Source organism: Eptatretus burgeri, chromosome 15 (genome assembly GCF_056783735.1).
Source record: "Eptatretus burgeri isolate ZD-2024b chromosome 15, Ebu_testis_v1, whole genome shotgun sequence".
Taxonomy (NCBI): domain Eukaryota; kingdom Metazoa; phylum Chordata; class Myxini; order Myxiniformes; family Myxinidae; genus Eptatretus; species Eptatretus burgeri.
In genome coordinates this window covers 957,062-983,058 of record NC_140975.1, presented here as the reverse complement: position 1 = coordinate 983,058, position 25,997 = coordinate 957,062, and the positions used below count along the sequence as shown (strand labels likewise).

At 47.2% G+C, this 25,997-nt stretch overlaps 1 protein-coding gene across 1 annotated transcript in view; it reads right to left on the bottom strand.

Annotated features, from left to right (window-relative positions):
• The window catches only part of LOC147011291 (cytochrome P450 4B1-like), a 91,906-nt gene that overhangs the window by 14,415 nt on the left and 51,494 nt on the right, over window positions 1-25,997 (bottom strand). Inside the window, exons 10-13 of the mRNA XM_085857554.1 lie at window positions 15,521-15,663; window positions 14,079-14,278; window positions 2,132-2,265; window positions 1,027-1,091 (exon numbers count right to left, since the gene is read on the bottom strand). Of these exons, the coding sequence (XP_085713680.1) occupies window positions 1,027-1,091; window positions 2,132-2,265; window positions 14,079-14,278; window positions 15,521-15,663 (542 nt within the window). The remainder of the gene's footprint in view (window positions 1-1,026; window positions 1,092-2,131; window positions 2,266-14,078; window positions 14,279-15,520; window positions 15,664-25,997) is intronic.

Below are 25,997 nucleotides of genomic sequence, written 5' to 3'. Positions count from 1 at the left end.
TTTGAAGGTCAAATTTGTTTTATGGATTTCGCAAGTACCGTGCTTTGCACGTCATCTTTTTCTTGTTTGTTCCCCACGCCACTGAAGGTGGACGGAGGTTATGTTTTCACCTGTCTGTCTGACTGTCTGTCTGTGAACAGGACATCTCAAAAAGTTGAAGACGGATTTGAACGAAATTCTGTGGACAGGTTAGGTGTGTGACAAGGATAAATTGATTCAATTTTGGCAAAGATCCACATCCGCATCCGAGAATTTTTAAAAACGATTCTTCACCATTGAGTGATAGGGATAAAACCTACAGCGGCATCATTTTGCTTTCATGTGGTAATATGTAAATATGCATCACATGATATATCAAAAGGACGGATTTGAATGAAACTTGGTGGATGGGTTGGGAGTGTGAGAACAACAAATCAAATCGATTTTGGTGAAGATCCAAATCCGGATCCAGATACGAGATTTTTTAAGCGATTCTTCACCATTGAGAGATGCGACGAAAAACGATACGGAGCATGATATTTCAAACAATTGTGTACGACTTGTGACCAAACCTGGTGGATGAGTTGCTTAAGAGACAAGAACAAGTCGATTATATTTTGGTTCAGGTTCAGATTCAGTTCCAGCCCATCAGTGCGTTAAAGTGTATATTGGGATGTGGGGTCAGGCAGTTGCACCACCAGCCCACAACCAAAAGGTAACCACCATGAGGCCAATAACTCCACAGCTTTTCAATGTCAAACACATCCTGAAACTACCCCAAGATAGAGCTTACCCAGCCGGGCAGACCTGGGAATCCCCACCACCCCACCACCCCACCTTCTTTCCTGGCAGCATCAGGTTGCCCCTACTAGTATTTAAATAAATATAAATGGTTCAAAAGTGCATTTATCGAATGCAGGATGTGAAATGATCAGTAAGAAATAGACACTGGGTACTGATGTGTTAATCGACCATAATCATCGATTATATCTCTGGGTGTATGATAATCATAATAATTTAATAATTATATACTAACAGAGCGCTGACCTCAGGCCTGTCCCAAAACTCAGGATTCCGATGAAGGGAGAATATGTTGATTCCAATTGATGTACCTGTGGGAATACCAAGCATTCCTGGGTTGGTTGATTTGGGACAAGATTACGTGACATTGAAATGATACAAAAGTGAAAGAATAATCATTGCGTGATAATGGAAATATAAATCTGGAGTCAGCACAGAAATGCATAAGTGTGCTATCTTACTGATCTTTAAACTCACCAAGGTGATAAATGAAGTTTAAAGAATGACAAAGGTCATATGATCCATCTTGCTTTTGTTAATCCACATTCCAAAGGTCACTTACTACACGTAGAGCTTGTTAGGCAGGGAATACAAAGGATGGAATCAAGTCTGAACATTGATACAGAGTGGCCGACTATTTTTAGAAATAATATGGATTAGGGTAAGTCAGACAACCTCTCTGATTCCTCCTCCACATCCTCAAGGACGGTGGCCGATTTGTTTTCCATCACCTATCCTGAGGTTTCTCTCTCGCTGCTCTTTCATCACTCAATTCCTCGAGGATGCACACATTCTTCCAGAAACCCCAATCGTTGTGCACCCCCAAAATCTAGGATCCACCACTTTGCTCCACTACTCTGGCTCCTCTTTTTTCTCACTTTTGAAACCTCTTAACTGAGGTTGTTCAATTCCACTCTTCTGTCGAGGAATTTAACTTGGACATGCACCACAATCTCAGGTCCTGATCCATCCCTGCCCATGATCCCTTCTATCCTCATTTCCCCTTCCATACCTCCCCTCATCTATTTGTAGGTTGCTTCATTTCCTTCTCTCTTGTGTCACCTCCTCTTGTTCATTCATCGCCGTGTTGTCCCACTGTGAGTGTGTTGTCTTACACCCTCTGCCACCTTACTCTTTCATGAGCCTAGATTTAATGCACAAAAAACCCCAGAACCAACATTTTAACAACACAAACAACATTTTAAACTAATAAATAATCCAAGTACCAACCAGTTTCAAATTGTGCTTACCTTCTGGGATCTGACTGGATTTGGTGTATTCAAACCAACAAGTCATCGGCTTTGAAAAACTTAACTCACAAATCTCACAATGTGAAAAAGGTTCATCGCACCTTTGGGTACTTCACGTCCATCCAGGAAGGTGATCGATTTGTCCAGGAGGCGCCCAATGGTCGGAACGGGTGGAAAAAGCCGCAGGCACTCGCGGACACACATTGTGATGTATGGCTGCTTGACGAGTTCACTCCTGAAAGGACCGACATGGCACCGTTTAGGATGTTTGATCAGGATATGGATATTATGAGAGTGTTGATTCAAATGAAGTGTACCGGTAACCTGGCTGTAGAACCTTCCGAGGGTGTGTGAGGACAGAGGTTGGTAACTTCAAATGGGTTTGGAATGCACACAAACCAGCAACCTTGAAGTCACAAACCAGCAACCTTTCATCCATCCAAGATTGACATCTAAATATATAAAATCCCTGTGTATCAAAGATGTCAACAAGTCACCTGAGCCAAGTCTCAAGCAAGTCTTAAGTCAAGTCTCAACTCTTTGAAGGAAAGTCTCAAGTCGACTCAACTCATAATATATATATATATATATATATATATATATATATATATATATATATATATATATATATATCTATCTATATATATATACATATATATATATATATATATATATATCTATATATATATACATACATATATAAAAACATATACATATATATATATATATATATATATATATATATATATACATATAAAAACATATACATATATACACATATAAAAACATATACAAATATAAAGACATATATACATATATATCTTAACAAATGTGGTCATGATTGGTTGGATATTTATTGGTGTACCATCCTGATGAGGGCAGATAAGCCCAATATCCGGATCGATGGTCCCGTTTCATGTTTAACCGATGATGATCATATAATCTATCTCTTTGACAGAGTCACCAGGCCAAAGCCTCTGTGTTGGAGCCGACCCTTTGGTGTGGACTGTGTCCAATGGGGATCAGCAGAGTGCTCATCACACTCCTCAAGTTTCGACATACATATACACATGTATGTATATATGTATAGATATGTCTATGTATTTATACATATACACATATACACAGAGACATGATAAAAGTAAATAGACGCCTTAAATTTATTCATTTCATCTGAAAAACGCAGTTTTACTCAGTGATTTGTACAATATTCGATTATTTCTTTGCAGAACCGAGTTCCTGGGTTTTGTACGACAATAAACTATGCCTTTAACCCAGGGAGCACACAAACTTTCCAATTTTCAAAGAGGACGAATTGTTGGCCATTTGTAAGGTGGAGTCAGCCAGCATCAGAGAGTTCAGAACCTTGGCATTCCATTTTCTAAAGTCAATCGGGTGATTATGCAATTCACCTGCGAAGGCAAGGAATCCACATATATATATATATATATATATATATATATATATATATATATATATATATATATATATATATATATATATATATATATATAAACATATATACACGGATGAGCCAAAACATTAAGACCACTGACAGGTAAAGTGAATAACATTGATTATCTTGTTACAATGGCACCTGTCAAGGGGTGGGATATATTGTTGCAGGCCCGGGTATCGGCGACGAGCACGACCGCTAGATGGAGCAGTAGAGTCGGCTCCACCGATCACCCGGAATTTATGGGTCGTCACCCCGGATAACTCCGGAGTCAACGGGTCCCTTATCGGACCGACGTTCGCCAATAGATCGACCACGTGGGGTAGGGTCAATTGCCAATTTCAATTTACCTAAATACCCACATCGTCCAACTACCAGGGAAATTCACCCTCGACGATGCTCGTACGGAACGAGCCGCTCGCGTTTTCGAACCGTGTGCGACCCGAGCAGATGGTCACCGAGCTTCCGTCGGTCCAAATGTCCCTTTACAGCGGCAACAGCCTGGCTAATTCTCCAACACGCACCGTGTTAAACCAATAAAAGAAAGACAAAAACGAACCGATACATTTAACACATGGGTTTATTTATAATAGAGCAAGGGGGGTGGGGGGGGGGGGTGTAGGGAACGCAAGAAGCAGAGTTATCCGAATATAAAAGGCACGTATGTACAGCAAGGCACTTATACAATTTATTACTTACTGGACTGGTGCCACAAACAAACACACGCACACACACCCAAAATAAACGGTAGCCACAGCCTTTATCGAGGCCTCCAGCTCAGATGGGAAGGCGAGCTGAAGGCCAGAGCCGTCTCGAACCTGTCCACCTCGTGTAGTTTCGAGCTGATTCGAACCCAGACACCAGCGAGCCGCGAACAGCCTCCCGAGCTCCGCTCAGCGCTCGTGCCGACAACCCAAAACCTCTCCTCGGTATCTGCAGAGCTCGATACCTCGGTATCGGCGCGCACCCCTTTCGGTTCTTGTCGGCGGCAGGATCTCCCAATCTCTCTCTTGGTGTTGTCAGCAGGGACGCGGCGCGCAACCCTTTCGACTCTCGTGAGGGATGGTGTCTCTCCAGCTCTCTTCTCTTCTTCTCCGAATCGTGCCGCATCCTTATTCACCCTGTCTCCGGGGGGGGAGGGGGGAGGATGCCTCCACCCTGCCCGCTCTCCCTTACTGGACGGTTTTGGCGCACAGAACTGCTTGTCGCCCAGTCATTGGCCAAAACCAGCGGCAAGTCCATTGATTGGCCCGGGGGTGTGGTGACGTCACGTGGACCCCTTTCCTCCTGTCGCAGGATCTGATTGGCTGAGCGGCGGTCACCTCACCCGTAGCACGCTGATTGGTTGAGGGCCACCACGAGGCTCCTCCTTGAACTCCGCCCACCAAACAGGCAGAGGAATATTATTCTGCATGGCCTGCACCCACCAAACAGCCAGAGGAACTGTATTCTACGTGGGCTCCGCCCACATACGTGCTGACACGCACATACGCAATGGCGTTGATCAGAGCGAGGTGAGGGTGATGCTGGCATTGTCGTTATTGTTGCTGTAAAATAAAAGAAAACCCTGACTATCAAAATAACTCTGCAGCACATGAACATTTAATTACCCATTAAACAGGGGACGGGACCCTAACTAGAAACATATACTTACCGATATAACTGTTCTATAGGACCTGTATGTTGAGTGCTCAAGGCTTCCAGATTCGCAACACTACCCCTCCCCTTTTTACAGACTCGTCCCGAGTCGTCAAATTTTCGTGTGCCATCATATGTAGTTCTCCCCTAGTACGTTTTACCTACGGATCCCTGAGTGCGACATTCATGGTATTCGTGTCCCCAAAATAAATAACCTGAGGACTGAGTAACTACCTAAACAAACCCACTCACACGGACGACTTAAATAAAATTGCCGGCGCTAAGACATACATGCCGGGGGCGCACTCATATGTACAATACATCTTAACCTTAACTTACAAATTTTACACTAAACCATGGCCCAGGATCAATGGACTCTGCAAAAAGAAAGCAGTTTGCAGGGAGCCAGGCTGCTCGCATGCAGTCTCTGGCTCAAACAATGCAGGTGACAGGGAACGTGGCCGGCTGCTCACACGCAGTCCTCGGCTTCCCCTTTTGAACTGAACGCAGTGAACCACAACGGTGCATGGGCTGCACAAACGTAGTCTCCGTGCCAGCTCAAGTGGCACACGCAATGAGCACAACGGATGGATGGATGGACACAAACACGGTGCACGGGCCGCCACTGCAGGCCCGTGTTGTAGCTGCCAACAGGGCAGTTCTTGCAGCTTGCAAACTGTTGCTTGATGATCCTAGCGCACATGGAAATGAACAGGGGGGGGGCAAAGAAAAATTGAACGGGGGCTGGTGAACATGGGCAGTGGGCATGGCATGGCAAAGGCAGCAGGCAAACACAGCCTCCTGAACCAGGCCGCTGCAGGCAAACACAGCGGGCAGACGAACTGGCCGGCACAGGCCTTGCAGTAAACAGCTGCAGACAATCCGGCCGGTACAGGCCTTGCAGCAAAACACAGCTGCCGATGAAGTTGGCCGGCCTTTGCCTTGCAGTGCAGGTTGGTGGAGGGAGTGCGGTGGTGCTGGCCACTCGGAAGGCGGGCTCGGACCTGCCTACTGTCTCCCTCCCACCTATCGCCTTTGCCTGTCACTGTCTATACCCACCCCCTTAATTTGTCAAACCCAATTTAGCCCCAACTTTTTTTTTGTTGTTGTTGTTTTTATTTTTACTTCCCCCCTATAAATCGTCCCCTAACCCCCTTTATCGTCCTTGTTCGGCTAACCTATCCTGTCACCTAGCCTACTCCCAACCCCTACGTTCCCTTCCCGGAGGGGAATAAGGGAGAGCTAGCGTCCTGTGTCGAGGCCCAACGAAGCCTCAAGATGGCCTCCCCAGACTTCAGCGATCTTAACACAAAGTGGGTCCAGCGGCCCACAACGAGAGCGAAGGGATGGATGGTGCGGAGGGGTACACTTCCTAATCTACCCTATCCATTTACCTTTAAACTACCCGGGGCTTTCAACAAGCGCCGCTCGCTTAAACTATTGGTTCTAACAACCCAGATTCCCGTCGCCCATGTTGGTGTCCTTACAATTTTGGGCCTCGCCCCCCAATTTTCTTTCCGTGCCCTCACACGGTTTCATGGCTGGGACGCGTGGCTCCCCTTGGCAGGCACGACCCTCTGCCGATTCTCCGACGATGGCACCCCCGGGCACTACACTGCCTCTGAGCCTACCGGCTCCCTAAACACCGGGGAGTGCCCCCCATGGCAACTCCCCTGAAACGCACACGTGGCAGGCTGGCTTCCCAGGCCCCTTTCCGAGGGTCACCCGTGCCCACAACACTGCCCACGCGGCTACTGGCACTCCGGGCTCCCGCACCAAGCAGACGCACCCGTGCCCACTACGCTATCCCGGCCCCCCATGGGCCCTTGGCCTACTCCGGCCGACTAGCCTGGTGCCCGGGGTACCCACTCAGCGATACTCACCTTTCGCAGCCACGCTCCCAGCCCGTCAACAGGGCTCCTGCACCGCTCCAAATGGGTATCGACCGACACTCCCACCAACAGCAAAACGACTTCCATTTTTCAATTTGACTAACCCAGCTAACTCACTCTACACTGACCCCGGGGTCCCTTGGGCGGGAGTCACTCCTCCCCCCAATCACTCATCGCACCATGCATTCCCCATTCGCTCCACTCACACAGACCCGCTGGCCTCACTCACTCACCAAGCACATGCTTCCACTTCACTCACCAACTCTTCAACACCCACCGCTAAACTCTGCCATCCTTCTAACTACATCCCCTAACTAACTCGTGCTCCCACGTCATCCCTTACACTACAGCACGTTCCTTCTAACACTACGTAGCTAAACTACATCCCCTCTACACATTCACTGTCTGTCTCTGTCTCCAAATCTCTAAAAATCATTTCCCCACCTAAATCTCAACTTACAATCCCTCAACCTAATCCATTCCACGGGCCCCATGAGGACTTATCCCTGCCCCATGGAGCCGGTCTAACTAAGCTAACCCTTCCCCCTAACTAGTTTCTATCCTGTGCCCAGGCCAGGGGGTCTTCCACCCCTTGCCCAGGGAATCCTGTTCACCCGAAAGCGAGGCTTGCTGTTTTTTTTTTTTTTTCATCGCGCAGCACCAGCGCGGAAACTCACAACATGCGCACCAGCGCGGCAATTCACAGCCGCGCACCTGTGGCGTGACGTCATGGCAGCTGTTCGCGTCCCTCGTCCCTCTTGGACGGTACCATCCGGCAGGGATTCACCCTCCTGCCGGATTCCAACCACACACACGCAGCCATGACGTCACCCGGCGCATAAAAAAAAACAAGCCTCACGTCTCGAGGGGTTCCCCACGCGAAAACATGTACTCTGCCCGTTGGCACTTCACACACACACGATCGCGTGGAGAACCCGTCCGGTCCAAATTCGTTTACCTGCCTAAACTTTGTCCGTCGCGGGATCGGCAACATTCACCGCGCTCGTTTCCGGACCGGGACTTCACTCCCGCAAGCGAGCACGTGGGGACCTCGTGCGTTGCACAGCTCGGACCTCGCGCTCGCTGCTGGGTGAACCCGGCACGGTCCCCGAAACAGCTACAGCCGCTACCCGGCTTTCTTTCCTCTGTCGCAGTCTCCGTCGCCATTCAACACACGCACTCCCGCGTGTTATGACGCTCACTCTCCACTCCATTACATTCACACCGGGAGACGCGGCTGCATGCTCACGCATGCCGACTGACATCTCCCTCACACACAGCGACCTTGCACACGCTGTCTCTCTCACACTCGGCCGCTCACTCACTCGTGCCATTTCCCTCACACAAACCATACCACTCACACACGCGGGGGCACTCGCCCGCGGTGTCTCACTTACACACGGCGTGCTGGGAAGCACGCCCTTTGGCACACTCACCAACACACCACTCACACACGGGGTCGCTTCCACACATGGGGGCGCACTCACACCTTACACCACACACACAGGGACAGCCACACTGGGGATTCGTGTCCCCACAAGGGGTTCCGGGGCCTCTATACCTCCCAAGCTCAGCGTGCACCCGTTCGCAGCACTCCTCCCCTCGAACTCGCTCGACACGACCGAGCCCACCTGGTCGTGACTCGCCTCAAGGGGGCATACTCCCTCCCCTCGTTCCCGAAGGAGGCCATCCCGCTGCTCGCACCGGGTCTCTACCCAGTCCGCCAGCTCACCCCCATTATCCTCCACTACCTCTGTGTGTGTGTGTGTGCGTCTCTAACCCCGTCTTCATCGTGTAGTCTTCCCTCTATCGTTCCCATCTCCCGTGTCTCTGCCAACTCAGTCACCTCTTCCCTTGTTATCTCCCTTGTCTCAACTATTATATCTTTCCTCCTTTCCGTCGTCACCTCGTGTCTCGTCTCACACGTTTCGGTCTCCCCATTTATTTTTTCCCTCTCGGTCACCGCCACTTCTTCCGTCACGACCCTCGCCCAACACGTCTCCCGAATTGTTTTGTCCTTACCCGCCTCCACCGCGGCCTTGACAACCGTTGCACCCCCTCCCAGCTCGTTCGCTCCCACACGTCGCGTCGCCATTTTAAGCTCCCCGGTTACTGCCTTCATGCCCGCCTGCAGGCTTCGGCCCATGTTCTGCGTCTCACCCCGCATTTTTCTCATTTCTTCCTTCATTCCTTGCGCATTTGTTTCCATTTTCGTATTTATTCCGTTCATTTGTTGCGTATTCGTATCCATTTTCTTGTTCATTGCCGCCAGCATGGCACAGAGCTGGGCCATGTCGGGTGCACTCAGCTGAGCCGATTCGGCAAGGATCGGGGGGTTTTGGCAGAGAGGGGGAGGGGAGGTGTCATATACCGCGGCCGCCGCTGCACCTATTTCGGGCTCTGGGTTCATTTGGGGGAGTTCGTGTTCCTGCACAACCAACATTTCCTGCACGGGGATTTCATCCTGGACCATGGATTCTATACATTCTAAATCCATTTCTCATACCCCCGGCTCCCGCTAGCCTTGAGACGCCATCTTATTTCTCGTAAGGGGTTAATTTAAATCGCTCGTAATTTGGAGGGAATCGGGGGTCGCTCCTCTCACCCCTGGACCGATTCCCGTGAATTTAGCTGGAAACAGGAGAGCCCGTTTTCCCGCTCTCCGACACCAGTGGCGCGAGGAGGGGGATGGGTTTGTATCCCACTCCTGACACCAGTGTTGCGAATTCGCGCCCGCCGGCGTGCGAACGGCCACGTAACTCGAATCGTGGCACGTCGCCCACCAGACGGACAATTCTGTCGTGACCCTCTCGGACTAACGCCGGGAGCTAGTCACGGGTGGGCCTTTCGGCCTCACCACGATCGTGCCAATCGGCCCCCCGCGTGGGATAGGGTGTTCGCCAAATTCGACCTACCGAAGTACCCACGCGGAGGGTAGACCGGGCGATCGCACCTCGCCGCAGGTCGACTCCGGACATGGGCTACTTAAGCGACCCGTTCCGTACTATCGGGATAACCGAGCGGTGTTATCGTCGGCCTCGACGGTTCCGATTAATTATCGGGCGTATTAAGCCCACTACCAACCCTTTACGTGAAGCAAGATGGAGATTAAATTAAAGAAAAGACGAAGCGAAACGGGAAAAACAGTTCAACATAATGCACATTTATTCCGCGGCACACGGAGCGCACACATATACAATTACAACAATTATGCACCTACAGCAAATGTAACAAAAGAAACACAACAATGCAGATCTACTACCGACTACGCGAGCACACGGCAACACTTACACAGTTTTACTTTACAGACTGCGCTGACAACACATTTACTCAAAAGCAAAATAAAAGGGCCACCCTCAAAGACAAGGGGGCAGACGGGGCCTGTGGGCCGCGAGACCGGGTGGATCCTACCCGTGTCTTGTGATGAGCCGCAAATGTGGCAGCGGTGCCCCGACCGCGCTCCTTCGCGGGTTTCGTTGGCACTGCTTGGAGTGGGGTGGGAACGGGGCCCCCTTTTCGCACTATCTCAGCACGGGGGGGAAAAAAATGGGGGAAATGTTGATGCTCTGGGGAAAGAGGATAGCTGGCTTGCTTGGGTCCCGCGACGAGCGACTCCACTGCCAATTCTCCTCAGCCGACTGCAGCAAACCACCTCGACCGCGCTCCAGGCTTCCCCTCTCTGCAGCTCCCCGACAGACTCCGAACCCCGACAGACTGCCACTCTCCAGACCCGACTTGACTCACGGCTCCACAGACTGCTCCTCTCCAGACCTGACTTGACTGCCTCGACCTTTTCTCCAATTCTCACTGCCTCCAACTCCCTCCGACCCAAACTTACTAAATTCGCCCCGCGCTCGGCGCTTTATAGTCCGGCAGGAGAACCCATATGCAAATTTCTGGATCAGAACGAGCTCGGGGGTGGACCCACGCTCGCCCATTGGACGGAGAAAAAGGGGCGTGAGTCTCCCCTGATCCTCGAATTTGCATATATCGATTATACACCGACGCGCCTGGAGGCGGGGCCAAACCGCCCCGCGCTTGCTGATTGGACGGATCAGAAGTGGGCGTGTATCATTCCTGATCCGACTTCTCCTCGGAAAGGCCGCTTTTTGCACCCGCGGCTCGGCGCGCGTCCCGCACGAGGCCAGGACAGCCTGACGCTCGGTGCCCGCAAGCGGTGCGAGAATGGCCGCAGAAGGAGAGGCGAAGGTGGTGGAGGGTTTAAAGTGCTGGTCCATGGCCATGGCGACGTTTGGAATGGCGGTGATGCGATGTTTGCGGGAGCGAGTTGTGAAGGTAAAGGTCGTGGCTGTTGGCGTTGTTGTTGTTATGAAGCGGAGTTGCGGTTGGTGGTTGTTGTGTGATGGCGGTTGAAACGTGGTTGGTTCAAAATAAAGATAGAACAGAAAAACGGCTATCTTAAAGGGTCGCAGCCCGAATGAATCACATTTATTCCCTCTAAACAACGGGTTTGGGGCTAACTACACATGTACTTACAGAGATATCTCACCTACGGGACCTGAATGGTGGTTTGCGAATTTCCTCAACCGTAACAATATTCACAAGAGACGTCGATTGTGCCTGATGAAGCCAGTGAAGTCGATCTAGTTTTTTACTTTTAGTTGGCAGTTCCTTCTTTTTACTCTTCTTCTTCTTCTTTAAAAAAAATACATTCTGCATATATATATATATATGTATATATATATATATATATATATATATATATATATGTATGTATATATATATATATATATATATATATATATATATATATACATACATATACATATATATATATATATATATATATATACATATACATATATATATACATATACATATATATATATATATATATATATATATATATATATATATATATATATATATATATATATATATATATATATATATACATACATATATATATATATATATATATATATACATACATATATATACATATATATATATATACATACATATATATATATATATATATATATATATATATATATATATATATACATACATATATATATATACATACATATATATATATACATACATATATATATATATATATATATACATACATATATATATATATACATATATATATATATATATATATATATATATATATATATATATATATATACATACATATATATATATATATATACATACATATATATATATATATATATATATATATATGTATATATATATATATACATACATATATATATACATACATATATATATATATATACATACATATATATATATATATATATATACATACATATATATATATATATATATATATATATATATATATACATACATATATATATATACATACATATATATATATATACATACATATATATATATATATATATATATATATATATATATATATAAAAAATACATACATTTTATGTACATATGTAAACATATACAAACATGCATACATACATACTAGTGTGTGTGTGTCCTCCATAACTCCAAAACCAATAAACCGAGCAGCCTGAAACTTTGCATGCATGCGACACAAACTCCAAGGATGTGCACGACTGAAAATTGGGTGTTTGTGTTGATTAAAACACCCCTTCTGAAGATAATTAATGGCCTTATTTACTTATCCTTTATCAGGTGCATGCTTGGCCACCTCGCTCTCTGGAGTCTTAAGCCGTATCCTGGGTTACCTCGCTGGGGTCTGAAACCGCCGTGTTTTTTTGGCCTGCTCAACCATGCCAAGACTTCGAACAAGCTGCATCGATTTCTTCATGATAAAGTTATTTTTTCTTTCACTTTCCTCACTCATATTTTTAAATGCCTGTTCGTCAGAGTTACAAATTGCTGGGTGCATTGCAATGCTTATAATCGTCCGGAGATGACAGTGTTCTTGGGTTTATATCATTTCCGCACATGCCATATCCTCGAGAATCTCTTAAACTAAGCCACATTATAAAATGTAAGCTACAGAATTGAACTTAGCAGCAGTTCCAGCTGATACAAAAGTGTTCATTTGTCCAATTCAGACATATTTCATATTCCGGGCGTCTCTGGGAGGTGTTTAATATGACGGTTCAGAGATTGCTCTCACTTGCCATTCGAGCCGTTCCTTATCAACCGTTTCATTGGAGTGCTAAAGCCACTTGGCAAGCGTTCTACAATATTCGCACTGTCACTTCATACTGTATGTCAATTGACTTGAACAATGTTCAGGAGGCACTCGCCTGCATTGGCCCCGCGTTGTTTTGCGGTGTATCGGGCGATGCCTGGCTAAAAATGTGAAATTTCCCCTTTTTGTATGACATTCTTTCATGATACGACTCGTCACTTCAGCATCGATAAATACAAATAATAATAAAAAAAGTAATGTTTCGTTAACATCATGGCAGGATAGCCAAGTGATGCACATGCTCACTCTAAGCTGTGTCGCCTGGGTTTGAATCCTGACCCAGCTATAAACTGCCATCACGGTATTTCGCAGGCAGGGTGATTGATCAATGTGTGTGACATTAAATTGGACATCACATCCACCAGAATCCTCCCCCTCTCCTCCCCCTCCCCACCTTTCCATATCTATCTCTCTCTCTCTCTCTCTCTCTCTCTCTCTCTCTCTCTCTCTCTCTCTCTCTCTCTCTCTCTCTCTCTCTCTCTCTCTCTCTCTCTCTCTCTCTCTCTCTCTCTCTCTCTCTCTCTCTCTCTCTCTCTCTCTCTCTCTCTCTCTCTCTCTCTCTCTCTCTCTCTCTCTCTCTCTCTCTCTCTCTCTCTCTCTCTCTCTCTCTCTCTCTCTCTCTCTCTCTCTCTCTCTCTCTCTCATGATGGTTAACAGAACTTTGTAGTTTTTATGAAATAAAAACTAATATTTGGATTGTCTGCTTCAGACAGACACCGCTCTTCATGGAGATGGGTATACCTGTGTGGAGTGTTACCTTGCTCACCGAATGGAGTGCTAAACAACACGAGGTGACAAGATGGCAGTTTTGCTATCATACAACCTGTATATATTATTTCAGCTCCACATTTTCTCAATGTCATGCTCACCAATCTGGTGATAAGGAGAAGGAGGATGAAGAGATTACATTTTGTGCCTCAGTCCTGCACTGCTCCTGGTGCTCTGGGTACTGGGCCAGGGTTACCAAGCACCAGGCCAAAGCAGTCGCGGTCGTGTCATGACCAGCAAACATGAAGGTGTCCACTTCAGCGCGAATTGCGTCATCTGGCAGTGGCCGGCCATCTTTATCCTGCATATCCAAAAACAAACGACACCTCATCACCCTTAACTCAATATCACAACCACCACCACCAACACCACCACACTTCAACAACACCCTTCACTCAATGTCACAACCACCACACCTCAGCACCCTTAACTCAATATCACAACCACCACTACCACCACCACACCTCAGCACCCTTAACCCAATATCACAACCACCACTACCACCACCACTCCTCAACATCCTTAACTCTATATCACAACCATCACCACCACACCTCAGCACCCTTAACTCAATATCACAACCATCACCACCATCACCACCACACCTCAACAACACCCTTCACTCAATGTCACAACCACCATCACCACCACACCTCAGCACCTCCACAACTCAATATCATCACCATCTGCACCATTCAGCACCTCCACTCATAGCCAGACATGCCTCCAAACCACTCAAACTACCCAAAATAACTGAAACACATCTCATAGCACATGCTGCTCATCAAAACAAGATGATCCATAAAATACAACAACCGCATTCGGACGTGGGGACATGAAGGGACAAATTAAATGTTAGGGTAGGGACATCCTGGACACGTAGAGACATCCTGTCGTGTTCTCCAGATATTCAGCGACTTGTACAAACAGACACACTTTGTCTGTAATAAACATTGTTTCGTTGGTCGTGCACATCTTGTGTATAAATATATCTGTTCAACCCGTCGTATATTTATCATGAGTTTCGGAGAGATGCGGAATGATGCCTACCTGTGCAGCGAGGGTGGAACGATGCCGACCTGTGCAGCGAGGGTGCAATGATGCCTACCTGTGCAGCGAGGGTGGAACGATGCCGACCTGTGCAGCGAGGGTGCAATGATGCCTACCTGTGCAGCGAGGGTGGAACGATGCCTACCTGTGCAGCGAGGGAGCAATGATGCCTACCTGTGCAGCGAGGGTGGAATGATGCCTACCTGTGCAGCGAGGGTGGAATGATGCCTACCTGTGCAGCGAGGGTGCAATGATGCCTACCTGTGCAGTGAGGGTGGAATGATGCTGACCTGTGCAGCGAGAGTGGGACGATGCCGACCTGTGCAGCGAGGGTGCAATGATGCCTACCTGTGCAGCAAGGGTGCAATGATGCTTACCTGTGCAGTGAGGATGGAATGATGCCGACCAGTGCAGCGAGGGTGGAACAATGCCTACCTGTGCAGCGAGGGTGGAACGATGCCTACCTGTGCAGCGAGGGTGGAACGATGCCTACCTGTGCAGCGAGGAGGATGTCCAGAAAATCGAGCCGTTTATTCGTTTTCATTTGTTCATTTCCATCAACTTCTTGCCCCCCATTCACTCTTCCTGGAGATTGCATGGCAGCAAGCTCTCTCTGCCGCTCCCGTATCACATCGTCTGCACGTCCAGGACAAGATGAATGAGAGAAGGAAGAAGTTCAAAACACATTGATCTTCATGGCACAATAACACACGTCACCACATGAAATGACCAGCTTGGGAGTGAACTTGTAACTTTGGAAAAGTTTACTCGAGAAACAATCTTGGAGGGTCGTTTCAGATCGAGGGGTTATCAAAAGTCAAAACAACAAAATCACCAATGTAACCATAGTGAAGGGGCTGGGCACAGCAAAGTAACTGTAGTGAAGGGGCTGGGCAGCAATGTAACTGTGGTGAAGGGGCTGGACAGCAATGTAACCGTAGTGAAGGGGCTGGGCACAGCAATGTAACTGTAGTGAAGGGGCTGGGCACAGAAATGTAACCGTAGTGAAGGGGCTGGGCACAGAAATGTAACCGTAGTGAAGGGGCTGGGCACAGAAATGTAACCGTAGTGAAGGGGCCGGGCAGCAATGTAACTGTAGTGAAGGGGCCGGGCAGCAATGTAACTGTAGTGAAGGGGCTGGGCACAGAAATGTAACCGTAGTGAAGGGGCTGGGCACAGAAATGTAACCGTAGTGAAGGGGCTGGGCACAGCAATGTAACCGTAGTGAAGGGGCTGGGCACAGCAATGTAACTGTAGTGAAGGGGCTGGGCACAGAAATGTAACCGTAGTGAAGGGGCTGGGCACAGAAATGTAACCGTAGTGAAGGGGCCGGGCAGCAATGTAACTGTAGTGAAGGGGCCGGGCAGCAATGTAACTGTAGTGAAGGGGCTGGGTAGAGCAATGTAACTGTAGTGAAGGGGCTGGGCAGAGCAATGTAACTGTAGTGAAGGGGCTGGGTAGCAATGTAACTGTAGTGAAGGGGCTGGGCAGAGCAATGTAACTGTAGTGAAGGGGCTGGGCAGAGCAATGTAACTGTAGTGAAGGGGCTGGGTAGCAATGTAACTGTAGTGAAGGGGCTGGGCAGAGCAATGTAACTGCAGTGAAGGGGCTGGGTAGAGCAATGTAACTGTAGTGAAGGGGCCGGGCAGCAATGTAACTGTAGTGAAGGGGCTGGGTAGAGCAATGTAACTGTAGTGAAGGGGCTGGGCAGAGCAATGTAACTGCAGTGAAGGGGCTGGGCAGAGCAATGTAACTGTAGTGAAGGGGCCGGGCAGCAATGTAACCATAGTGAAGGGGCTGGGCACAGCAATGTAACTGTAGTGAAGGGGCTGGGCACAGCAATGTAACTGTGGTGAAGGGGCTGGACAGCAATGTAACCATGGTGTAGTGGCTGGGTAGCAATGTAACCATTGTGAAGGTGCTGGGTAGCAATGTAACCAGAGTGTCGGGGCTGGGTAGCAATGTAACCATTGTGAAGGTGCTGGGTAGCAATGTAACCATGTCGTAGGTGCTGGGTAGCAATGTAACCAGAGTGTAGGGGCTGGGTAGCAATGTAACCAGTGTCGGGGCTGGGTAGCAATGTAACCATTGTGAAGGTGCTGGGTAGCAATGTAACCATGGTGTAGGGGCTGGGTAGCAATGTAACCATTGTGAAGGGGCTGGGGAGCAATGAAACCATTGTGAAGGGGCTGGGTAGCAATGAAACCATTGTGAAGGGGCTGGGGAGCAATGAAACCATTGTGAAGGGGCTGGGTAGCAATGTAACCAGAGTGTAGGGGCTGGGTAGCAACGTAACCATTGTGAAGGGGCTGGGTAGCAATGAAACCATTGTGAAGGGGCTGGGGAGCAATGTAACCATTGTGAAGGGGCTGGGTAGCAATGTAACCATTGTGAAGGGGCTGGGGAGCAATGTAACCATTGTGAAGGGGCTGGGTAGCAATGAAACCATTGTGAAGGGGCTGGGGAGCAATGTAACCATTGTGAAGGGGCTGGGTAGCAATGAAACCATTGTGAAGGGGCTGGGGAGCAATGTAACCATTGTGAAGGGGCTGGGGAGCAATGTAACCAGAGTGTAGGGGCTGGGTAGCAACGTAACCATTGTGAAGGGGCTGGGTAGCAATGAAACCATTGTGAAGGGGCTGGGGAGCAATGTAACCATTGTGAAGGGGCTGGGTAGCAATGTAACCATTGTGAAGGGGCTGGGTAGCAATGTAACCATTGTGAAGGGGCTGGGGAGCAATGTAACCATTGTGAAGGGGCTGGGTAGCAATGTAACCATTGTGAAGGGGCTGGGGAGCAATGTAACCATTGTGAAGGGGCTGGGTAGCAATGTAACCATGGTGTAGGTGCTGGGTAGCAATGTAACCATTGTGAAGGGGCTGGGGAGCAATGTAACTATGGTTTAGGTGCTGGGGAGCAATGTAACCATTGTGAAGGGGCTGGGGAGCAATGTAACCATTGTGAAGGGGCTGGGTAGCAATGTAACCATGGTGTAGGTGCTGGGTAGCAATGTAACCATTGTGAAGGGGCTGGGGAGCAATGTAACTATGGTTTAGGTGCTGGGGAGCAATGTAACCATTGTGAAGGGGCTGAGTAGCAATGTCACCATTGTGAAGGCTGAAGTGTCAGGTACAGTCACATTGGAGAACAGGGAACGTAAAGGAGTGAATTTACAGGTATGAAGTGTCACTTGTTTGAAAGTTCATAAGCAGTTTATCAAGGCCTTTATCGAGATATATGTCTCACATTGGCCTTGTCCAGGAAAACTCTCAGGAATATGTTGTGGAAGTGAATCTTGGATGTAAACAGGGAAATGTTTCCTTTATACAAGTGTATTGTGGAAAAGCCAAATGAAAGAGGGAATTGAAGGCATTTCATAAATAATGGGAGTCACATCCAGGTAAACAGAGAGAGCGTGAGCACGATGTATATCGGGATGGTGCAGGGAAAAAACTGTCGGTCCCTCCCGCTATGTACAGTACAAAACTAAAGTTGCAGTATCTTCTCTAAAAAGTTACTTAGGCGACTTATGAGAACCTACCTGGTCTGTTCATCTGATTGTCAAGGCAGGGATCACTTTTCAGCACTCCAGACCATGTCAAAAACGGTTAATCTCGTTCATCATCTCTTCTTCTTCTTTCGGCTGCTCCCGTTAGGGGTCGCCACAGCGGATCATCCGTATGATCCGCATAGTGATTTGGCACATGTTTTACGCCGGATGCCCTTCCTGACGCAACCCTGGTCGCCTCTTACGACACAGGGATACGGTACACCTATTTTAACCGGGGTATACACCAGCCCAGTATACTGGTACTCATTTCGCCGACCTCGGAAGGATGACAGGCTGAGTCAACCCCCCGATGTATTAATTCAGTGCCCAACGGGGCTTGAACTCAGGACCTTTTGGATCCCAAGCCGTTGCCCTAACCACTGCGCCAACACACTAGGCTAATCTCGTTCATCATCGTAATAATCTATAGATGATGGAGCAAGTGTATGTGCTATGTATGTACATTTGTATGTCTGTATGTATGTATGTACGTACGTATGTATGTAGATCCGATCTTCACCCATTGGTTGGACAGCTGACCTGACATCACCCACAATTGCAACCTGTAATACTTAACCCAAAGTGTCCAGAGGACCCAAAATACCCCCACCCCTTCCAAGGAGCCAAAAGACCCAAAAAACCCCAAGGACCCAAACCACCCTGAGGACCTAAATTACCCCGATGCCCCAAGATACCTAAAAGACCCCAAGGTCCGAATAGACTTAAAATATCCCAAAGACCCCCCCCCCCAAAAAATGAAAAGACCCCAAAGACCCAAAAGATTGAAAAGACCCCAAGGACCCAAAAGACTGAAAATATCCCAAAGACTCCCCCAAAAATGAAGACCCTGAAGACTCAAAAGACTGAAAAGACCCCAAAAACCCAATGGACCCTGCCCGAAGACCCAAAAGAGCAAGAATACCCAGAAGAGCAAGAAGACCCAGAAGAGCTAGAAAAGCCAGAAGACCCCAAATAGCATGAAGACCCAGAAGACTCAAAAGACCCTGAAGAGCCAAAAGACCCCAAAAACCCAAAATAACCCAAAGACTCAAAAGATCATGAAGACCCAAAAGACCCCAAACACCCTGAAGAGCTAAAAGACCACAAAGAGCAAAAGACCAAAAACACTCCGAAGAGCAAAAAGTCCCTGAAGACCGAAAACACGTAGAAGACCCAAAAGATCTCAAAGATCCAAAAGTCACTGAGGACCCAAAAGACTCGAATGACCCAGAAGTCCCCAAGGACCTTGAAGAAAATCTTCAATTTTGCAAGTAACAAACCGACAGAAAGGAATGAAGACATAACCTCCTTCACCTTCAGTAACAAGGATGTCGGGATGTTGCTCCAAAAAGTGTGTAAGCAAGGCAGGGATGGTTACAAGAAATGATAATGTGAAACCATCTCTACATCTTTCTCTGAATAATTGTTGTCCTTGGAAAATACAGTGTGGTGTGTGTGTGTGTGTGTGTGTGTGTGTGTGTGTGTGTGTGTGTGTGTGTGTGTGTGTGTGTGTGTGTGTGTGTGTGTGTGTGTGTTTTTGGAGTAACATCCCTCCCTACATCCTTTTACATTTTCACCCCTTGCCAATGAAGGTGAAGGAGGTTATGTTTTCACCCATGTCTTTTTCATTGTTACTGACAAAATCGAAATTTCAAGGACATTGGTTCGTCGATTTTGCTATTCTGTGTCTGTCTGTCTGTCGCCTACAGGTCACAATTTTCAACCGATCTTCACGAAACTTCACCACATGATAGAGTTTGGCATAAGAAAGAAGTCTATTGTTTTTCAGGTCAAAAGGTCAAAATGTCAACAAAGGCCAAAGGTCAACAACTGAGGTTGTATTTCTAAAACCCTCAATTTCCATCCGATAGACTTGAAATTTGAAGAGGATTTTCATTTCCGGTCACTCATTCCAACCAGCCAAATGTTTTTGAGGTCAACATAAACCAAAAGGTCAACATAGGTCCAAGGTCAACAACTAAGGTTGTATTTCTAAAATCCTCAATTTTCATCCCATTGACTTCAAATCTGAAGAGGAGTTGCATATTTGGTCACTGATTTCAACCACCAAATAATTTTGAGATCAACATGCACAAAAAGGTCAACATAGGCCTAAGGTCAACAGGTAAGATCAGGTCAGGTATGGGAGCATGCACCGGAGCAGCTCGTCGCTGCGTCCACTTTCCGCCGGTACTCCAGGGGCCTCCGTCTGGCCATCCCCCAGGCAGATGCCTGGCTCATCCCCATCTCCTTGAGATGCTGATCAACCTGCTGCAACCATGAGGCACGAGGTCGGCCCATTGGCCTCCTCCACTCATGAGGCTCCCTCACTGAGAGAATCTGGTGAACAGGATCAGCATCAGAAAAACGAGTCACATGTCCACAAAGCCGCAGCTGATGCTCACGGACTAGGCAGGTAACAACTCTCATTTGAGTCTCTCTCAGCAACTGTTCGTTGGACACAAAGTCCGACCAGTGAGAGCCAAAGATTCTCTGAAGAGACCTGCTACCAAAGGAATTAAGTCGCCATCTCAGATCCCTGGTCAGATTCCAAGTCTCACATCCATAGAGCAAGACTGGAAGCACCAAGGACCTGAAGACTCAGACTTTTGTCCTCTCGTGTAGGTATGGGCAGTGCCACACCCCATGATCCAATGAATCCATGACTCCCCAGGCCCGACCCAGACGTCTATTGACCTCTGGCTCACAGCCAGCAGAGACATGAATATCACTGCCAAGGGAAGTGAATCTCTCTGTGACCTCAACATCCTCACCACAAACAGGTACAGACAAGAGAGCAGCATCCAAGGTGTCATTGAAAGCCTGGGTCTTAGTTTTGACCCAGGAAACCCGTAATCCCAGCATCTCCGACTCCTCATTCAGCACCTGGAGGGCCCCCAAAAGGATATCCAGAGTCTCCGCAAAGATGACTGCATCATCTGAGAAATCAAGGTCAGACATCTTAACATTCCCAAATGATGCACCACATCTTGATCTCTCCAAGGTCCTCCCCAGAATCCAGTCCATACGAGTGCTGAAAGGTATGGGGGCCAGTACACACCCCCTGAAGAACTCCAGTAACAAGTGGAAATAAGTCAGAGATGGTACCACCACATCTCACAGCACTCTCAGTACCAGAATGTAGGTCACAAATCAGATTGATTAGTTTTGGTGGCACCCCACGAAGACCAAGAATCCTCCAGAGGACATCCCGATTCACTGAATCGAACGCTTTACAGAGATCAACATAGGCTGCAAGCAGGCCCTGCCGAAACTCTCGTCTGCGTTCGGCGAGGACACGAAGGGCAAGGATACGGTCAATCGTTGACCTCTTTGTTTTAAAGCCTGACTGCTCTGGACGCTGGTGCTCAAGCAAATGGTGGTGAACCTTTAGTAAAATGAATTTTAATTGAATTTATAATGAGGTAAAATGCTAATTAGCCTTAGTGAGTGCATTAGAAAGAATTTCATAGATATATACTGGGAAAAGCTTGTAGAGAGGTTTGTATGCAGTGTGCACATGCCTCCGGAGTCGTAAAAACCTTGTAAATCGTATGTATACTTCATTGGCCTCAAGAGGACCATATTCTCTTTACTCCCTCGTCTGAACCATCTGGAGTAAGACTCAGATAAGGAACCGTTTTTCACACTGTGTTTGTGATTTTGACTTCACAACTTTACAAGACCCATCTGTGCTTTCTCAAAGAACTCTCTTTGTTTGCTCGTGATTGACCAGTTCCCTTTAAAATAATAACCACGCCTTGGTAAGATTGCATACATACTCGATGTAGCCCATGTAAGTAGAGAGACTGTCTGGGATTCGCAACAGGCTATCTTCCCACGTGCACGTGTGTCGCCTTTTATTTTGTAACTGAATAAAAAGCCTCAATTTAATTATAAAGTCCTTTCTGTTTCAAGGTGTTCAAAAATATCCACAACAAACCTTATCAATAATTATCTGAGCAAAGACCTTGCCTGGCACTGAGAGTAGCGTCACCCCTCGGTAGTTGTTGCAGTCCTGGCGATATCCTTTCCCTTTCCAGAGAGCGACAACAAGGCCCCTCTTCTAGACAGTTGGGACGATACCTGTGTTCCAAATAGAGCACAGAACTGCATGCAATGACACGAGTACAGCATTTCCACCAGCCTTGAGAAGTTCAGCATGGATACTATAGATCCCAGGAGCTTTACCCCATTTCAACCGGTTTACCGCAGCCTGTGTTTCCACAAGCGAAGGTTGACCACAGTTGATTGGAGGGTCAGCAATAGGGATAGTACCACCCCTGACATCCAACTTGAGAGCTGGTGGATCAGCCTGGTGCAGCCGCTCATAGTATGCCTGGTGCAGCCTGGTGCAGCCGCTCATAGTATGCCTGGTGCAGCCTGGTGCAGCCCAGCGGGCCTTCACTTTGGACTCTTCTGTCAAGAGCCCACCACCTTCCGCTCAAGCTGCAGCACACTGAGGGACGGGCTTGGAGGAATGCAATGCGTGATTTCCCCTGTAAGCAGGAAGAGAATCACTTGACCACAGGTGATTCTCTACCTCCTCACAGATTCCTCACACATAGGCCTCCTTGTCCACCCTTAGCGCCGATTCAGTTTTCGCCTCAGCTCCCTGACCAGCTCAGCTGTGCCATTCAGCCTGGCCCTGTGACTCTGGTCAATGGTATCCTTTGTTCTTTGAAAGACAACATTTTTCTTCATCCTACGGTGAGTTCCAAGACATCCACCGGCAACATCAAGGACGGTGGTCTTGAAGGCACTCCACAACTCTTCAGGATCTCCCTAAGCACCCAGACCCCCCAAATCCCCACTCAGCCTGCTCAAAAACTCCTCAGCTACCCTCTCATCCTTGAGTTTGCCAACATCCAGCCTAGGCTGGGATGGTACCATTCTCCCGGATTTAAGCTGAAACTTCAGAGTTGCTACAACAAGCCTGTGGTCAGTATTGAGGAACTGAGCACTCCGGTAGACCCTGCAGTTCTGGATCATCCTCCATCGACCATCAACGAGCACATGGTCAATCTCCTTTGCCACACCACCAGTGTTGGAATACCAAGTCCAGCGATGAGCTTGTGGGTGCTGAAACCATGAACCAGCCACCCTAAGTCCACGACTCCTTGCAAAGTCAAGGAACTTATAGCTATTGTGGTTCACAGTTCCAGACCCATGGGGACCAACACATGTTTCATAACCATCCCTATAAGTTCCTGTCGATGCAATGAAATCCCCCAAGACTAGCAGAGTATCTCGCCTGGGACACTGATCAACCACAGACTTGAGCACGGCGTAGAATTCCTCCTTCACGGTGAGATCACTCGCCTCAGTTGGAGCAGAAACAGAGACCAGGAAAATGACACCCAATGAGTGATGAATCCTTAGTCTTATAATACGCTTGTTGACCAGTGTTACCTCAATTATCATTGGAGTCAGCTTATTGGACAAGGTCAACAACTCTGGTGAGATTTCTAAAATCCTCAATTTTCATCCGATTGAATTGAAATTTGAAGACGATTTATATTTCAGGTCACTGAATTCAACCACCAATTATTTTTGAGGTCAACATAGACCAAAAGGACAACATGGGTCGAATTTCTAACATTGTCTATTTTCATCCGATTGAATTGAAGTTTGAACAGGAATTGCAAAGTTGGTCATTTAATTCAACCACCAATTATTTATGAGGTAAAGTTTTATGGATTTTGCAAGTATCGTGCTCTACACGACGTCTTCTTCTTGTCATTCTGTCTGTCTGTTTGTCTGTCAAATGCCTACAGGTCACAATTCGAAACCGATCATCATGAAATTTTACCAAGTTGTAAAGGTAGTCTCAACTGAGAAGCCCATTAATTTGAGGTCAAAGATCAAAGGTCGTCTTCAGGTCAAATTTCTGAAATCGTCATTTTTCATCTGATTGACTTGAAAATGAAATAGCAATTGCAGTGCATTACTGAATTGGGAAACAAACTATATTTGAGGTCAAAGGTCAAAGGTCAACTCAAGGGCAAACACCTAAAATCATCAAATTTCAATTGAAAAATCATCAATTTTCATCCAATTGACCTGAACTTTGATTAAGATTGTCAATTTTAATCTTCATGAAATGGACAATTTGATGTATCCATGACAACCATGAGAGAGGGGGTGGATTTTGCAAGTATTGTGTTCTGCACGACATCTTTTTCTTGTTTGCTTGTTTGCAGGATATCTTAAAAAGTTGTGGACAGATTCGGATGAAATAAGGTGGACAAGGTGGGTGTTTGACAAGGTCGAACTGATTAGATTTTGGTGAAGATCCGGATCCAGTTACTCGAATTTTTAAAGCGATTCTTCACCATTGAGAGATGGGGTCAAAAATGATATGTAGCATGATATCTCAGAAAGTTGTGGATGGACTCGGATGAAATAAGGTGGACAGGATGGGTGTTTGACAAGGACGAACTGATTAGATTTTGGTGAAGATCCGAATGCAGAAACGAGAATTTTTTCAGCGATTCTTCACCATTGAGAGATAGGGCCAAAATGATATACAGCACGATATCTCAAAAAGTTGTGGATGGACTCAGACGAAACTTTGTGGACACGTTGAGAGTGTGACAAGGAAGAAGAGAATCAATTTTGGTGAAATCCGAATCCGGATTCAGACAAAAGAGTTTTTTTAATTTATAAAGTGATTCTTCACCTTTGGAAATGGAGCCAAAAATGATATATTGTTGGGAATCTAGAAGCCATGAGCACACACCATTCAGGTCCGAGAGCTCAGTTATTTCGATAAGTGAATGTGGATAGATAGCTCCCTTTCCCTAGTCTAATGGGTGAATAAATGTATATGCCCTGTGAGTTACTTTAATAGTTAGGATTTCTACAGCTCCAAAATACAACAATGACGGCTACTACAGCTCCAAATACAACAACGACGGCTATTACAGCTCCAAGTACAACGACGACGGCCACTACAGCTCCAAATACAACAGCAAAAACCCTCTGATCCCAACATTCTCTGCGCGCTCGCTGGTATGCGGGCGTGTTCGGAATGCGTTCGGGGATGAATTCCATTCCCTCATATTGTCATGAATCGGTTCGCTTGGACCACGCCCGAGAGCGAGCCACGCTTGAGCAAACCGTGTCCGAGAGCAGGTCACAAGAAGCGAACCGCGCCCGAGAGCGATAAAAGGGACGTCGAGCGAGAGAATCGAGGTTCAAAAGATTCAAAAGGTTCGAGGAGATCGAGATCGGGAGATCGGAGGAGCGAGGGAATCTGTGGAAGCGTCCAAATCTGTGCGAGCGAGAGAAACTGGCGGAGAGTGTGAGGAGCCACTGGAGGTAAGAGGGGAAGACGCATCTCTCAAGTTTTGGTTGTCGGCACGAGCGCTGAGCGGAGCTCGGGAAGCTGCTCGTGGCTCGCTGGTGTCTGGATTCG